Below are 17,748 nucleotides of genomic sequence, written 5' to 3'. Positions count from 1 at the left end.
AAAAATTAAAACTTTCAAAAACGCTGTTTAACAGCACCTCCTCTCATACACAGTGTGATGTCATCATTACACATTGGAAATAAAGCACAAATCTAGTTTGATCAGTGCATGTCTGAAAAGCTCGAATAATTCAGCTCGGCTTGTTTCATAACAAATGTCCAACTCAGATCCAATTATATAGAAATAATCCAATTGTTTAAGAAAATTCAGATCCAATTGCATGCAATCCAATTTGATATGAATCATAATACAGTCAAATTCAGATTGTTTTTGTTAGTTAGCAAAACCTCATTAAGTATGTGGAAAGGAACAACTTCCTACTTTCAGAAAATCAGAGCTCAAGAGCAGCAACCATGGTGATCACGAGGATTTTGATGAAGGCATAATGACAAAGTGTAATGTTCATTGCTTGTTTCATAATTGGATACTCTATTATGCTTTTATGATGTAAAGCACTTTGAACTGCCTTGGAGCTGAAATGTGCTATTCAAGTAAACTTGACCTAGCAGCTTAGAGAACAATAAGAGAGAGGGACAGAAAGCTCACACACACACACACACATAGAGAGACACTGGACCAGGAGTACTTTCTATAAGAAAGCTAACAAAATGTGTGCAGTTTATGACAGAAATAGCTCTGTAAATAGTTCAGTACAAGACAGAGATGCAGCTAAACACAGAAGCCCTGGTCAAGCACAATTTTCCATGGGAAAGGACCAAAAAATACACAAACAGTGCGAGATCCCAAAAGGATGTCATAAAAATGTGTTACTAGTCTTGTCTAAAAGTAGATGTACTTTTAAATTAAATTAGAACTAGTGTCAAAACTCTGCTGTATGCAGCTATAGCTAATACATTGTTTTTGCCATTTTTAGTCTTTACCAAATGACACAAATTTCATCACCGCCACTCTGCCAGGTAGATTTCAAAGCATTAAAAGAGCTGATTAAACACATCTCCCTTTAAGACCGAGTTATGCTTACAAAACAAATAACATGTTTAGCCCTTAAGTACATATTGAAACAAACAACAATCGTCTCCTGATCTCACGGAAAGCACCATTGCACCGTTTGGCTGTTGACAGACTAATCCCATGACAGGGAGCATCAGAGGGCCTCCCCAGTCCAAACACTAAAGCCACGGAGCCAGCGTCCACAGCTCAACAAACGCCCTCTGTGACCCCTCTGTTATCGCCCCTTCAAAATAAAATCCTATTCAACTGCTGACATGTCTCTCATAGGCGCTCACTGGAGCAGGTCAGGACCTTTCAAGCAAACGCCTGATGATAAAATATCCTCCCCAACATTGAGTTGGCAGCGAATCAGCCTGATACCCCATCTTTTCAGGTGTGAGTAAATAACGAAATCCTACCAGGCCTCACCGACTGGCCACAACTAAGGAGCCACTATGTAACGGTGTCCTTTTAAGGATAATAAATATCGCTTGAAAAATAAAACGAGGACTGAAGGGGGAAAAAAACAAAACAAAAAAAAAAACACCCAGGGGATCAATCCTGCGGCAACAAGCTATTCTTGACTTGGGAAAGAAACGTTTGTGCGAAAGCTGCCAGATAGCAGAAGCATGCTCGTCTGGAGATGCCTCTCGGGGACAATGAGTGTCAGTCTCACATCACTGACCGTGAATGTGGGCACTGTTGCGAGGGGTACAGGGCCTTAAGTTGAATATAGCTTGTGACTACTGGCTCTGTGAAGTTGAAGGGAGAAGGGGTTGTGTGTGTGTGTGTGTGTGTGTGTGTGTGTGTGTGTGTGTGTGTGTGTGTGTGTGTGTGTGTGTGTGTGTGTGTGTGTGTGTGTGTGTGTGTGTGTGTGTGTGTGTGTGTGTGCGCGTTGGGGGGCGGAGGGCGATGGGAGATTTAGAGTAATGAGAGGTTTGAACGATTGTGTTGTGCTTCAGAGACAATATGGCCATAAATTAGGAGGAGATCTGCATCTCATCCAATCACTGCACAATCTGGCCACTCCCAAGGATCGGTTTCCATTCCTCCATGGTAGTAGACGGAGTCGTTTACAGAAACGTTCAATAAGTTGGAATATCCTCAAAAAGTCTATTTATTCTATCAACTTCATCACCATTATACACAAATGGATGCGTTATGGTAGCACCAATAAATATCGTAAAACTCTAGTTCCACATCGCCCACCCCACGTCAAAATATTAAAAAAATAACAAAAATGTTGGTTTTATGAAGCTTCAGTCTTATTCTCAAAAGTTACTTTTAATCTAACTAACAAGCCTCGTCTTAATGCATATTCTAATGTATTGACTGTACAAGATAGCAATGTGGCTGCTTTCCCCCAAATTCAACAAGAATAAATGCATTTAATTCAACTTGGAAAGAAAAAGAAGAAAATAAAGGTGTTCTCACTAGACCTGTAAATCGTTTGCATTAACAGATCAGAGGACTGACAGGCGCTGACGTTTCAGTTCAGGATGCATCTCACCAGCAATCATAGATAATTATAATTTAGAGTGAACAGGGGATTACAAACTGGTTTCTCAACGGTTCCTTAGCAGCAACGCCAAACTGTCTAAAATGACAGCAATGCAACTGGGCCGCATAGTAAAGACCTGTGCTCACACGCTGCGTACCGATCCCGTTTAATCTGGTTTTAAACAGACTCAAAACTGCAACTGTATCTGATTACGCCAGACTCCAGGCAGACAATATCCAACAACCCCGAGGGATCAACTTGTAAGTAAAGCCTTCTTCTGCTCCATGAAGGTACAGGTTTAAATCTGCTGGCACACGGTGGTTTACCGCTTCAATCCGAAAATCTGCCAGTATGGTCACTGAAAAGTTGCTCAAGCTGCTCTGTGTAGGACTGCACCTTTCCTAACCTTTTGAGGGAATTAAAATAAAATAATAGGAAGAAAAAAATCACAGGACAGACAAGAAAAATCTGAGATTTCCTTTTCATCTTGCTTTGGGAGCCATGGTGCTGCTAATGAACAAGAATGGCCGACACCACCGTGCATTTGACTTTATATCAATCAGAGCTTTCACAAAACATTGTGATTCTTTTAACATAATCTCTGGTACAAGAATTACTGGCAAGTTTTGTTTGTTTTTTTTAATCAAAGAGTTGAGGACGCAATGGTTTTCCAACAAAGTTCTCATGCCAATAACATCACAGCTCTTCAATCAGTCTTAAAAGTGGACATGAGGACAAACAGAACAAGTAAACCAAATACAAATGCTGCGTGTCTGGGGAAAATTTAATCATGTCAGTCGTGAGATCCTTGGCATCACTTTAGGCAAAAATAATGCTCAGTTTACCAAATGAGTTTGAGAAGACATTTTGAATGCTGCATGACACCTTCTCATGTACCGTCTTTTTTTTTTTATTGGTTTATTTACGATACTGTATGGCACAATGCAACATAAACTTGGCTACGTTGAGGTGTTTGTAGTGTAGTTCCTGTTAAGAAGTTAGAACTTTTTTTTCAGCCTCACTTCAAAACAAACGGTAGATGAATAATGGTTATATATCCGGTCTATGTCAGTCATCCCTTTCTCACGGAAGAGCAAAAGGGGACTGAGGGTGATTTTTAGGCCTTTGTGGAGATAGGAAAGTTCAATGGATATGATTATCTTCACTTGAAAGCGTCATCCAATAGCCCAAAATTAAGAAATCTGGGCCAATTTATCGATGCACCGGAGTTAGTCTGCTTTTCATAGCCCTATGGCAAGACATTTTCTCTCAACTTTTTCATTTTGAAGAGTGGCCAAAAGAAATAGGCCTCTGTCTCAAACCATATGAACTCCAGGAAGACAGTAGTGCACAGATTGATATAAACCAATAACTGATCAACACGGAAAAGTAAAACTGAATGCTTATAAAAATGCTTCTTGCTTTTGCCAAATAAAAATGACAATAATATATAGGGTAGCACCTGTTACTTTGCTGCAGATACTTTGCTTCAATGAAGAAAGATTTCATTTGACTTCACAATCACAAGCTTTTTGCACATCTTTACTTGGATTGGAAATCATACTGAGGGGAAACAGTTAGTGCATCATTTCAAGACAGCTTTTTAATTTCTCCCTCGGTGGCGTTTTGCTACCCCGCTAAAATAAACATCGTTTTCTGCTTCACAGAAAAAGATAAGAAGTAAAGCAAGACCGAGATAAGACGGGTTGACTGACTGCACGGCCAAGGCCGCCACAGGACAAAACAGGTAGCCGGGCCCGTCTGGAGTGTACACTGCAGCGAAAGCAACAGCGTGTGTACACAAGAGAGAGGACGAGGTCGACGGTTACATTCCGTTACAAATCCAGTTTGCTGTGCTTACACTGTTCAGTGTTTTTGTTTCCCCGCCACCCCCTTTCTTTCCATGTGAAAGCGCACACACACTCACACGAGTTTAACATAGAGATGTTGACGTGCAACTTGGTGCAAAGCCCACATTCACATGATTGTTGTGGAAACAAATCTTTCACAGATCCCCTCCAATGACACTTGGAATATCTGAAAAAGCTCAGCTAAGCTCAGATTAGGTTGCTGGTGTGTGTGATTTTTTTAATTACTAAGCTGCAACTTGGTAAACTCTTCAGGCAGTCTAGAAACACACCGTTTCAGCCACTTTACATCAACAGCAGAGAAATATAGCAAAAGCAAACACACGAGATGCATGCAAAGACAGCAGGCTTCCTAACACACCTTTGGAGTTGAACACCTCTTTGAGCTGCAGGAGCACATCAGCAAACTTGCGCACGTCGCTGACGAGCTGCATGATGTAGTTTGGATCGGTGGGGGCGGCATCTTGGTTGTCCGAGCTGATCGAGTTGTTCTTGGCCAGCTTAGAGTGGCTTCCCGATCCCAAGCTGGAGCTGGAGAGTCGGGAGATGCCTAAAGTGAGTTTATTTCCACCAACACCCCCGCTGCCTCCTCCACCCGATCCACCTGATCCTCCGCTGCCACTGCTCTGGCGCAGCATGGCTGCAAGCATGCCTTTGGGGTCCCGCGGCCCTGGGGCCTGGATACCGGCTTCCCTTCGATTCAGCTCCGTGTTCAGACCGACCGGTGCCGTGCAACAGGGATGGAGGACGCTGTCAAAAAGAGAGAGAGCTTTATGAGCGTTAATCTGGTCAGAAGCAGCTGCAATGTTATGAAATGATCAACCGCGTTATAGCAGTGACACATAGGACTGGAATTGGGTTGATTAATGCAATCCAGGACGAGAAGTAATGGATTGCACTATTTCTGCTGTTCTTTTCCTGTGAGAAGAATGATGCAAGAACTTATTTCAACCATTTGCTTCACAAGTAAATCTAAATTTTCTTTGAAATTCACAACATGGAGAATCTACAGGGACTAACCACGGAGTGGGGACAATCAATTACCATATATTTTAGCAGTTGGAAATGATTATTGTAAAGAGAAACTAATTGAATCCAAAGGACGGGTACATTTGAACCATTTTTTCTGCTGCCAGTTTTATGAGATCACCAACAAACAAATCTGTTTATGGCTCAGAAAACAAGCAAATAGAATTTTTCACAGTATTTGTGAGACTGTAAGCAGTGATAGATGATTTAATCTAGAGACCATAAGAATAGTTCAATTTCATTTCATCATCATCATGTCAATAGATACCACGAAATATTGGTCAGAACATTTTAGGTGAATATTTACATCTATCTCCCTTATACAGCTCAGTTCATAATGTCCGCTTCATTTTTTAAATGTAAGGCATTGCTTTAAACAAGGAAGTCGGTGGATTTGTTGTGATGTCGATAACATGTGATTGATAACAGCCCCCTGTCTGTAGTAAAGAATACTATTATCTATAAGAAAGATGACCTTAAAGGATGAACCCTTTAAGGTCTGAAGTTCCACTTTTATTTGTGATTTACATATAAAAAATATATTATTCAATGAACTTAAAAGTCTACTTAGAGTATATTCTTGGGGAGAATCGATGAGTTGCGGAGAGGCGTCTCTGCGAGTAAACACTACGTCCCGGACGAACGCGCCACTTCAAGAAAAATCAGACACCGTCATTATTTTTGACGTTTTTTTTTTTTCTTCAAAAAGTATATCGAACTACTTTCCGTGTGGTCTGTTCGCTAGGATGACTTCAAGATGACAAACTATGGCTTTGAAAGTCGGCATTTAGTTGCGCAAAAAAGACTCTGACGTAATTGTTACCGACGCGCATCCTTCGTGTTTTAGCGTACGTGACGCGTCCACGGTAGAAAATGCTAGAGGCAGTTTTGCCAAAGGTAACACAGGAGTACGTTTAGAAAGAACACAACACAGACACCGCTGTGTGAGCTGTCTGAAATAGAGGTTGCTCAAAGTGTGCTATTTGTGAGAGCGCACGTCTCTGCTGACATGCCGCGAACCGATTTTTGAAACATTTATTAAAGCTGAGAAAGTAAACGTACGCACCTGTCGTTGAATCCTCAAACATTACAGGGAGGGCAGGGGGTAAATATCCAGAAACAGAAAAAAATCCGATGACCAGAACGGAAAGAAGTCACTTAATCCACATGGAGACTTTGTGATATCCTTGTCGGTTAAAGTCGAGACATAAACGCCGGTGAAGTGCAGCTCAGTTCCTCAGAGTGGGCGCCCCTTCCATGTGACACGCACCGCAACTAGTTGGTGAGCGTGAAGGTATGCACGCGCCGTGGAGTTTTCTACTCAGTCCTGTGAGAACAACAGGTGCCCCAAAGTTTAAACTGGTGAAGTACAAGAAACAATGCTCGGCACATCCTGTTCAGCCTTTCAAAATAAATGCCTGGCCGAAATTAGTCGCCAGCAAACCCGACTATAAAACCATCCAATTAAAAGCTTTTTCTATACTTGGAATGAAACGGGGAAACTCAAATAAATTGATTCGACCAATTAAATTTCGGTAAAAAAAAACAAAAAAAAAAACAAGCCAAATCTATTTACAATTACAGATTAAGGTTAGTAAATCAGAACATTCTAACGTAGCAAGTTTTTTAAATTAATATCCCTGCAAAATGTCTATGAATGTTTTTGCTTAACTTTACGTCATCCGGCAATAACTTTCTTAGCTTCACTGAACCCAAAGCTTGTTCATTTTTTTTTTCCTCCACTGGTTGAGATTGAGCACAACGTTAGGCTTTTAATGCATTTAAGGAAACGTTAAAAAATGGATTTCATTCATTTTTAGAGCATGATGCATTTTGTACGCAATTTATTTAATCTAAACCTTGATATCTCATTATTTCTGGCCTTAAATAAAAGATTTCCAGCATTAACAGAGGATCCGTGGGCCAACATCGCTCACTGATGCCATCTGCTGGAAGGTTGAATGTAGTGCAGTGGAAACACCAAGACGTCATCTGTAAAGTTTCGTGAAGATGAGTTACTTTGCTCATTTTAATTTTAATCAGACTTGACTAAATGTGTTAAATTATGTTAAAAACACAACACAAATATAGAAAATGCTTTAATAAATCCTTTTTATATATCTTGTAAAGTCAAGTCAGTAAAGTTGTAACAAACCACAACCGCGAGTAAATAGTTAAAATCTGTAAATGCATAATTCAGACCTCCTCATACATGCTTACTGCTTATAATGTCTTCTTGGCGCTACCCAAGCAGCTACATCAACCTTTGGGGACTTTTTTAAAATGTAAAACGAAACATATTTTCGCGGCTTTTATTTTGAAACTCCCCCAGGTGACTTCCTGTTGTCGCTCTTCCTGTTGTGGGATTTGAGTGAAGTGCCTCCGCTCGGCAGTTTGTCCCAAGTAAAGTAATGCGGAGCGCCTAGCAGCCCGTCGCAGCTCGGACGGATGGCTGGAGCCTCGTCTTCCCAAAGCGCCCCCGCTTTGGGGATTCAGGGCCTTCTCCTCAAACTCCACGAGTTACTTTCAGACGAAGACAGTCGCTCTGCAGCCCTGAAATGTCACGATATAATAGGGGATCTGGGGCAGGAGTGCATGCTAACCACCGCTGAGAATGAACTGGGTAAGAGGGGTGGTCGCATAGACAAACGGCGCCAAAGTCCATTCAGAAAATTGAATTTTGAACTCATTCACGCTTCAGTTGTTGACAGCGGTGAAATGCACTGATGATCAAGGCCCTCTGCTAATGCACAAGTATTAGTTGCTTGTTCGTCGTACAGAAAATACTTTAATAAGCTAAATGTTGCTTTTGTGTTAGAACCAAACTGACCATGCCTTGAAGGATGTTTATAATGATTATTATTATTTCACATAATTTCTTTTAAACGCATAAATTATTTTTTAATGTGAATTTTATTTTGTATGCCTGCGATTTTGAACATCATTTTAAAGACGCAGCTCGAACAGAAATGTCACAAGTATCTTTATGATGCAAGTATCAGAAAGAGCTGCCGCCAAAACGGCCCCCGAGCTCCTGTTGCTGTTATTCTTTAACCACGTGGGTTTTCTGAGCAAAACAAAGATGCGGAAACGTTCAAACCACGCAAAGCACACACTTTCCTGCCATGTTGACAGATTGGGTTCTTGCAAAGTCTCTCCAAAAGCAGATTGGTTCCTTTGTTGAGGTTTAAACCGGATTGATTGTCATAACAATTATTTTTTCTAACATGAATTGAAGAAGCACTGATGCATGCTTTCTCTTTTATTTCCATCTAACAAAGCTCTCCAGATGTCACTGTTGTTCTCAAAAGACTATGGACTGCTCAGCTTCCTCAGGAAGTCCCTGCCATTGGAGGAGGTGAGCATTTTTGCAATATTCTATTAAACAATCGCAAAGTCAAAATAAAGGTCTTACGTTTTGATGCATCTTTTCTTTTTTTTTTTTTTCAGCTGCGGGACACCCGGGTAGAAATTCTGCTGTTCCTGGAGAAATTTTTGGACAAAGTGTCGCCGAGAGTCAAAGGCTGGGAGAAAACCTATGCCACAGACATAAGAGTGAGCTCGTCCACAGTCTCCTATATATTGCTAGGTTACATTTAATAGCAGAATGGTTTCTCAGTTTATTTATTGTTTTCATTGCGCAGGACATCTGCATGGGCACGTACACAAAAGAAAAAGTCGCCAAATGTAGGACACCGGTGTTGGAGCTGCTTATAAAGGTAAGCTTTTTGTTTCCAATGTAGTGTTGACCGAGTACAAATAACTTCATAGCTTAACTATTTCACATTACGAAATAAACTTTAACATCAGACAAAGTTGACAAGTAAATACAAATTTATGTCTTGAGGTGGGGGGAAGATATCTAAGGCATCTCGGCCTTGAAATATTATTTTCTTCCTTATTGAGTTGAAACAATTCTGGTAAAATGGGATCTGAAAGTCTTAATTCTTACCGCATTTTATCTTAAAATGAGATATTTTATATTGTTGACCGCTCTGCAGGTTCTTCAAGCAACAAAGGCCTCCAGCGTAGCTGCAGAGTTCAAAATCGGAGACATCTTCAACAGATTCTACAGCGAACTCAGTCAGAGGAGCAAGTTACCCGACTCGGGTGAGTTCTCTTTCTTTCGACTTGAGACGCTTGAGCTCGTCATTGGGTTTCTTTATTTTTATTTTTATTCTTTTCCTCCTCAGTCCTCGGCAAAATCTACGAGTTGCTCGGGGTTCTGGCGGAGGTTCATCCCAGCGAAATGGTCAACAACTCTGACAAGTTATACAAGATCTATCTGGCGGAGCTCAAAGAGCAGGTTGTGTTTTTTTTCTTTCTTTGTTCCTTTGTTTCATTTAATGCCGGGAAAGCACAGGGAAGATAAGATGGTTTGAGACCGATTGCTGTAATCTTGAGTTCCCACCAGTTCAACGCTCAGAACTTGTATCTAAAATTAGAATTAGACATGAAAAAGCTGCTATCTGTTGTTAGCAGACACACGTGTTGTACTGATTGATTCTCTTGTTTCCCCCACCCTCCCTGTTCCAGATGACTTCCTCAACAAAAGAACCGAAGCTTTTGGTTGTGGCTGGATGTTTACGAGGCTTAACTGCCCTGATGGTTAATTTCACCAAAACCATGGAAGAAGGTGGATGACGATGCGCTCGTCGACATATTTACGATACGTCGACCTATATTGAGATAAGAAAAAGGTACAGTTTCTTTTTCTCTCTCTTCCAGACCCGGTTACATCCAAAGAGATCTTTCAATATGCCCTGAAGTCCATCACTCCTCAGGTTATTAATGCACTTTTTTAATATTTGGACATGTTAAAACCAGAGCATTCAGTGTATTTTATTGACATTTTTTTTATAGATGGACCAACACAAATTAGTGCATTATTGTGAAGTTGAAGGTAAAGGACGTGTGTATTTGTGCTCCTTTGAGTCGGTGTGATATTGAACTGTTTTCAACTTTAATTTCAGCTTTCTGGTCTTTATGTTTTTATAAAGCGTGTGTAATTGAGGTTTTTATTTCTTGAAAGCTGAAGAACTTCAGCGAAAAAGAAATATTTCTATATTCAGATTTTTTTTTCCAAGAAACTTATTTGTGTAACTTTTACACAGGACAAAAAATGAGGCCAAAAATTAAGAAAAGGAAAAGGAAAGGAAGAAATACAGAAAATTATGCAATTTATAGAACGTTTCTTATAATGATCCGTCTCCCTCTATCTGCCAAAAAAAAGCGTTGCCTCCTCTTCTTTTGGTTTTCATTTTGTGAAAATTTAATCTGTCCTTGTGCATCGACACTGTTATGCGTTACTTTGTTTTGGTCTCATCGGAAGGGAATAAAAAACATTATTTGTGGTAATGTGACTAAATCTTAAAAAGCTGTACACTTTGTAAACTTTGTGGCTGATACTCTGTCACAGATGGAAATGAATCGCTACGCTGTCACATTTGGTAAGGCTTATTATTATTGTTTTTTTGGGGGGGGGGTTTATTCAGAGCAGCACAATCTCTATGTTTTAGGCTTATTAGGGCCACTGTTTATAGAAAAGAAGGAGTACATTATTGCCACAAAAACATACATTGGAAACTTGGATATTTCTAGGTCTGAGAAGTTGAAAATTTGCTGAAAAAATCTCAGAAATTTTGCCATTAATCTTAGAAATTTTCTGGAAAAAAATCCTTGAATTTTCTGAGTTTGAAAACTTGTTAGAAAAATTCTGAAATTTTGAGATTAGTCTCAGGAATTTCCTAGAAAAAAACTTGGAGTTATTAAGGTTTAATTATTTTTTTTTACTTTTGAAATTTAGAAAATTTCCCAAATTCAAAATTAAAAAACCCAGAAAATAAAATAGTAATAATATTTAAAAAATCCATAAAATTCCTGAGCTTGGTCTCAAAATTTCTAAATTTTTTTTCTTACAAACTTTTGACTTTTCCAGGTCAGATATTTCCAAGTTTGTTTTCTAGAAATCTAAAAAAAGAAATTGGGCAAAGATTTACTCCTTTTTTTTTTTCTTCTTTTTTTTTTTTTTTTATCCACAGTGGGTCTATGACGCCATTGCACCTAACGGTGTTTAAAGATTATTAAATTAGAATAAAATATTTCTGAGTGTGTCTTTTTTTTGACAGCCGGGCTCCGGTTGTTCACCAGACATGCATCCCAGTTCAGTGGCTGCCTCATGGAGCACTACAGGGCTCTGTTCGAGACCATGTGTAAGCTCTGCGGACACATCAACGGCGAGATGAAGAAGACGAGCTACAGCGCGCTTGAAACCTTCCTCAAACAGGTTAGAAAACAAAAACTCCAATCCTAACCCCATTCATCTGCTTATGACATCATTACATGTGTAATGATTCATCTACCTCAAGTCCTGTGCTGCTGCTGCTTATCTTCTCCCAGGTTGCCCTGTTAGTGGCGGACAACATTGAAGAGCACAAAACCAAGCTGAAATTCTTCATGCAAAAGTTTTGCAGCATCATTAAAACCATGGAATCGACACACAAAGAGCTGTCCATCGCCATACGCGGATATGGCTTCTTTGCAGCTGTATGTTAAATACTCAATCAGCTGCTTTTTGCGTGAAAGCGCAATTAATACAATTGCTTGGATTTACTACTGGGTGTTCTCACTCTTAGTTTATCCCGTTTGTCTTTGATTTGTGCAGCCGTGCAAAAAGGTGTGCCCCCAAGACGTGGACCTGATGTACACAGAGTTAATTCAGCGCTGCAAGCAGATGTATCTGACCGAGTCTGATGGGGAAGATGACAGCTTCTACCAGCTGCCCAGCTTCCTGGACTCCATAGCCAGTGTCCTTATTCATCTGGACAAGGTAGAGACATGAGGACACAGTAAGTCAGAGGGAAAGATTGTGCTAATTAACTCCTTTGGGCATACAGATTCCAGAGGTGTATACCCCACTGCTGGAGCGCCTCCTGGTGGTGCAGATTGACACCTTCCCTCAGTACAGCGAGAGGATGCAGTTTGCCTGCAGCAGGTCCATCCTGAAGGTCTTTGTGGCTGTGGCCTCCAAAGGACCAGTGCTGTGGAGTTTTATCAGCTCAGTGGGTAGGTTGAACTGCAAAACACTTGGATCCAATGGCTGACGTCTTGAACGGTGGGTGGGATTAGGATGGACCCACTGTGTTACATTGCTCCATTCATCACCAGTTATCCAACCAACCATCGGCCAGCTAACCAACCATTCGTTGATCAATTAACCATCCATCCAACGACCAATTAACTGTCCAGAGTTGACTGGTCAACCATCTATCCATTGATTAATTAACCACATATCCATACATACATAAATGCATAGGTTCAAGTGAACTTCTATGTCTTTCAGACTGGGAGGAGGTTGCTTGTCCACTGCTCTTCTCAGGAAACCAAACAGATTTATGTCAGATTTAATTCTGGACTCTGTCCAAGTCATTTCAAAATGTTTCTGTTGTTCTGGTAAAGGCTTTGTTTTGTCGATCTGGTTGAAAGGTCGGAGTTGATGTGATCGCAAAACACAAATTCTTTTCATCTCCAATGTTCCAGCCGGGACTGCTTTTATTTTCATCTACTGTACCTTTTATGAAACATCACTTCTGAAGTGAGCAATAATGCATGTCAAAGTTTTGAAATGCTTTGTTTTGCTTTTTTCATTCAACATGACAGCAATCTGACTCTTGTGATGTTGATGCATTTTGACTCTGCGTTTAGAAACAATCATTGTGTGTAAATATAAATTCAAACTTTAAGGTTATTGTTTCTGCATGTCTGTGTTTGTGGACAGAAGTCAATGTTCAGCCTTGCTTCTTTTTTTTTCAGTGCACCAGGGTTTGATTCGCGTCTGTTCAAAACCCATCACGGTATCTGAGGTCAGTCATGCTGTTTACATGTGGTTCACACAGAATTGCTGAATGTGACATTCGCTCCTTTTCTTCTTACCGCAAAAACAAAAGAGACTTTGTTTTTTCTATTTCTTATCTTAGGACAGTTCTTCTGAGTCTGCGGAGGTTCGGACTGGAAAATGGAAAGTTCCCGCCAGTGCCAATTACCTCCCGCTCTATAAGGGGCTTTTGGACTGCGATCAGCTGAAGGTGGAGTTTTGTTTTAATTTTATTATCTTCCAGAGGTGAAATATGTTGGTTTGGCCTTCTTTGCCACCGTCATCGTGTTTGCCGTCATTTCACCTCATGCAGGATTCGGGTTTTCTAGACGGAGCTTTCCTGAGTCAGAACGCGGCTCTGGGCTCCGTGAGCCGCCTTCTTTATGACGAGTTGGTCAAGTCAATTCTGCGCATTGTGGAAAAGTTGGACTTATCCGTGCAGAAAATAGCAACAGGAGAGGAGGTGACGGCTGCTCTTTATGCATCTGCATTAATAATACTCAAAACTCCTCCTCGCCCCCGATGATTCTGTCTGTAATCTCTAGAACCTGTCTTTGTGTTGGTCAGGCCCCCGACGATGCAGCCCACGTCCTTCCCTCTTCGGACCCTACAGCAAACCTGTTGCCCAATAAGATCAAAGACTTCACTGCTTTTATTAACCTGGTCGACTTCTGCAGGTACAGAAACAAGATCAAACCCAATTTTTGTCAACCCACCAGCTGTGTGCTTTATTTTCCATGTAGCTTTGATGACCTAAACATTACTTTTTAAAGCGTTTAAATACAGAACAATTGTAGGTATCCAACTTTTATACAATAATGACCGCAAGTCCTTCAAATATTTTGAATTCACAAATCTGAAATTAAGGCCATGAGATGTCTTAAACAAATTTTTTTTTAAAGTAAGATGGTCGCCATTTGACAATAAATTGGCACTACTACATATTACAGTTTTAAGTCTTACATTTCGTAACGGTCTTGAAATTTTGAGTTAGAGAAGACTGCAGAAACCCTTGCAATCAATGTGTGAAGGCTTTAGTTTTCTTCTCCTCTGCAGTGAGTTGCTGCTGAACACGCATGTGGAGTACTTCCAGTCCTGGATGTATCCCCTGAGCCACGAACTGATCCTGCACTCCATACGAAATCCACTCGTCAGCGGCTTCTATAAGCTGCTGTCGGTCGCCATAAAAATCGCCAAGAAGATCAAGTACTACAAGGTCATTCTTCCTTTAACTTTTTTAAGTTAAAGGAATGTAGACCTTAATTTACAATAATAAAATCTTCTTTTGAACAGGGTGTGGGACTGAGAAGTTCTGCATCCACTCAGGATGACACAGTCAGAAGTGCTTGCTTTGCTCTCTTCTCAAAGTTTGGGAAAGAGGTATTTTCTCATTTTGGATCACGTTTGTTTGTTTGTTTGTCTGGGGGTAATTTCCTGACACACATTTAATAACACACGTGTTTCTTTCCAGGTGTGTGTCCGAATGAAGCAGTACAAGGATGAGCTGCTGGCTTCCTGCTTGACCTTTGTCCTCTCTCTGCACCACAACATCGTTGCTTTGGACATGAAAGCCTACTGTCCCGCTCTGGAGGTAGGAGCAGGGGGAGAAGGTTCTGAAATATCTTCTGCTTAGTGACATATCTGGGGTTTAGAAGAACTATTAATGAAAATGCAGCTAAACCTCATTTGTCCTGAGAATTTAAAACCAACGTGGCACACTCCCAGAGTTTTCGGTTTAAACTCAAAACATCTATAAGTGTACTTTTTCGCTTTAAACATATAGGACTTTATTTGCTTTTGCTTTGTTTATTATTATTATTATTGTTTAATTTGCATATTTTGTTTCATTTCAGCTAATTTAAAGTTGCTTTTTTTTCCAAAATTTGTTCTGTTTTTGTCTTAAATTTCAGATTTTTTGTTTTTCTTCAATTCCTTTAAATTCATTTTGACACATTTCTCATTTTTTTGGACAATTCAAAACACAAACCTCGAATTACAAGCATATCCATAATTTCTCGTAATTATTCAATGCTATGAAATTTTGAATATAAGTAAATAAGAATAAGCCAGAGTTTGTGAGAACACAGGAACCAAAATGTTTGGAAGTTCTACATTTGCCTTACATTTTTAAAATTTAACATTTAGTGTTAAAACTGCTATGTACCGTAATCATAGATAAGTTATCATGAATCACTCAAAATGTTTAGTTAGCTGTAGAAGTCATCCTACAAAGATTGTTAAAGACGTTCTGTTTGTTCCAGACGGCTCTGAGGTTGGGTCTCAGTCACATTCCTCTGGCGAACGCAGCCTTGGACGCTCTGGAGGACTGGTCCTCCCACCTCCCGCTGGACACCATGCAGCCGTGCTACGCTGACATCCTGCCCCTCCTGGATGGATACCTGAAGACCACCACCTCTGGGGGTAAGAAGCTCTGAGGGAACCCAGGGGGATCAGGGCTCAGCTTGCTTTTGTTTTCACTTCATTAGGAGAAGATTTAAATCCGATTCTTTTTGCTTCAGACAAAGATGAGAGCAACTGGGAGGTGATGTCCTCGTTGTCTTCAAGACGGGACAAAGGATACAGCAGAGTGATGACGAGGCTCCTCAAGAAATCCAACCAGCTTTCCATGGTAGGACCCAGGTTATTTCTTTTGCTACAGAAAGTCATGAACTATTCATTAGAGGTAACAACGCATCAGTCTATATTAAATGGTTGTCTATCCAGTGTGTCCCCCAATGTATTATAACCCTGGTGGGCCACCAGGCTTTACTTGTGCCCCCATCAGGCTAAGCATCGCTTATCTATTTAAGTCTTTTTCAAATGTTTTAAAACTTTATTGTTGGCATTCTGGTATTAATCTTTCAATGTTACATGGCAGTATATCTCCTCATATCAACCACAGATTTAATTAAATTAAACTTAAATCCTATTGTGATATCAGCTAACGTCGTATCGTCATCTAAACAAACCGGTACATTATATTTTGATGAAGCAGGTGAAATACACCCCTTCTATTTAGCGAAATTTAATAAGAATTTATGGAAACAAAATAAATTAAAACTCATAACCCAATGTTTTTTAATTGTTTTCTCTGCGCAGGAAGATGCTCCTCTCGTCATGCTGAAGCTCAGGGTGGTGAAGCTACTCGGCCACCTGGGAGGAAAGCTGAACAGGAACCTTGTGACGGGTAAAGATTCAAACACCAGATGTAAATTTAAGGGTTTCAGCTCAACTGTGAAGAAATGGATGCTTTTATTATGAGATGCTAAGGAATCCTTTGTTTTACGCCAAACCTAGCTTTAATGTTTGGTGATGAAAAGCTCCATCTTTTATCTTAGTCTGAAAAAACATGAACAAAGATCATTGAAAATAATTATTGGTGCCAATCATGGGAAGCTCTGATCACCCATCTATTTATAATTTATTCTTTTTTGTTCATCCATTTAAGTATCTATGTATTTGTACATCATGCCGCTAGTTATATCCCCATCCTCATTCACTTTTCTTCTTCTTTTCATGCTTCCACCTAGCAGTGGGCAATTTGGACTTTAAACACAATATTTTATGAAGATTATAATTTTAAAAATCTATATATCAATTATTTTTAGGTAATTGTTTTGCAGGATGGTGACTGAACTCGATAATTTCAATTCTGATTACTAATATTTTTGAAGGGAAATTTGGTTTACAGAGACATCATCATTTTATTCATGGTTTCAGTTGTAAGTAGGTTATATTTCCGTTTTATTTGTTTTTGTTTGTTGTGTTTTTATTTTGGATATTTAAAATATCTTCCGGTCATTACTGGTCATTGAAGCTGCGAATTGTATAATGCCATTATCAAAACATTGCTTGAAAATGGTCTCGAAATAACAATATTCTCGTTTACCTCAATAATTACCAGGACCATTTATTGTCCAGCAAAATTTATCGTGACAGGACTAATAAAAAATAAATAAAAATTCTCAATTTTTTATGATAAATCATAAACAATTTGATAAATTCCCACGTTCACCCACCAAAAACGTCTTCACAGTTTGTAGCTTTTGCAGGTTCCCTATTTAAAGCCTGACCGATTGAGAAATAATGTTCATAAGAATACGGCAAAAGGAGCAACACTTCAGACTGGAGAAGGTTGAAGTTTTAAAAAAAAGTGTTGAATTCTTTGTTTTCAGGACAGCACATATTTTTGTTTTTCTGTTTACAGCACTTTAGTTTTACGTAATGGGCTGTTGTGATTAAAGATTAATTCAGTTCTACGTGCCAGTAAATGTGAAGGATGCAGTATTTTCCTCGTTTTGGCTTGCAGTGGTCTCATCGGAAGAAACGATGAAGAAATTTGTTGCCTGGGATTCGGAGAAAAGACTCAGCTTCGCCGTGCCGTTCGCCGACATGAAGCCCGTGATCTACCTGGATCCCTTTCTGCCGCGCGTCAGTGAACTGGCTCTGTCCACAAGTGACAGACAGACCAAAGTACGGCCTCACTCACCAGATAGGCGACGCTCCAAATGCTTTCAGAGAAGCAG

The 17,748-nt window shown here is 39.9% G+C and overlaps 2 protein-coding genes across 2 annotated transcripts in view; one reads left to right on the top strand and one right to left on the bottom strand.

Moving 5' to 3' along the window:
• Positions 1-6,662, bottom strand: part of arhgap29a (Rho GTPase activating protein 29a) — a 33,822-nt gene extending 27,160 nt beyond the window's left edge. The window contains exons 1-2 of the mRNA XM_055037233.1: positions 6,416-6,662; positions 4,682-5,070 (exon numbers count right to left, since the gene is read on the bottom strand). Coding sequence (XP_054893208.1) covers positions 4,682-4,970 — 289 coding nt within the window. The 5' untranslated portion in view covers positions 4,971-5,070; positions 6,416-6,662. The remainder of the gene's footprint in view (positions 1-4,681; positions 5,071-6,415) is intronic.
• A 1,066-nt stretch (positions 6,663-7,728) lies between these two features.
• Positions 7,729-17,748, top strand: part of prkdc (protein kinase, DNA-activated, catalytic subunit) — a 34,823-nt gene continuing 24,803 nt past the window's right edge. Inside the window, exons 1-24 of the mRNA XM_055037580.1 lie at positions 7,729-7,972; positions 8,631-8,707; positions 8,800-8,904; positions 8,994-9,068; positions 9,351-9,459; positions 9,543-9,655; positions 9,886-9,985; positions 10,078-10,133; positions 10,769-10,799; positions 11,478-11,635; positions 11,749-11,895; positions 12,014-12,178; positions 12,246-12,414; positions 13,162-13,211; positions 13,326-13,433; positions 13,536-13,685; positions 13,790-13,899; positions 14,279-14,438; positions 14,516-14,602; positions 14,694-14,813; positions 15,484-15,643; positions 15,742-15,851; positions 16,322-16,409; positions 17,532-17,695. Of these exons, the coding sequence (XP_054893555.1) occupies positions 7,798-7,972; positions 8,631-8,707; positions 8,800-8,904; positions 8,994-9,068; positions 9,351-9,459; positions 9,543-9,655; positions 9,886-9,985; positions 10,078-10,133; positions 10,769-10,799; positions 11,478-11,635; positions 11,749-11,895; positions 12,014-12,178; positions 12,246-12,414; positions 13,162-13,211; positions 13,326-13,433; positions 13,536-13,685; positions 13,790-13,899; positions 14,279-14,438; positions 14,516-14,602; positions 14,694-14,813; positions 15,484-15,643; positions 15,742-15,851; positions 16,322-16,409; positions 17,532-17,695 (2,787 nt within the window). The 5' untranslated portion in view covers positions 7,729-7,797. The remainder of the gene's footprint in view (positions 7,973-8,630; positions 8,708-8,799; positions 8,905-8,993; positions 9,069-9,350; positions 9,460-9,542; positions 9,656-9,885; positions 9,986-10,077; positions 10,134-10,768; positions 10,800-11,477; positions 11,636-11,748; positions 11,896-12,013; positions 12,179-12,245; positions 12,415-13,161; positions 13,212-13,325; positions 13,434-13,535; positions 13,686-13,789; positions 13,900-14,278; positions 14,439-14,515; positions 14,603-14,693; positions 14,814-15,483; positions 15,644-15,741; positions 15,852-16,321; positions 16,410-17,531; positions 17,696-17,748) is intronic.

This window comes from Poeciliopsis prolifica, unplaced genomic scaffold (assembly GCF_027474105.1).
Source record: "Poeciliopsis prolifica strain line A6 unplaced genomic scaffold, Auburn_PproV2 SCAFFOLD012, whole genome shotgun sequence".
Taxonomy (NCBI): domain Eukaryota; kingdom Metazoa; phylum Chordata; class Actinopteri; order Cyprinodontiformes; family Poeciliidae; genus Poeciliopsis; species Poeciliopsis prolifica.
This window is presented reverse-complemented; position numbering and strand designations above follow the sequence as displayed.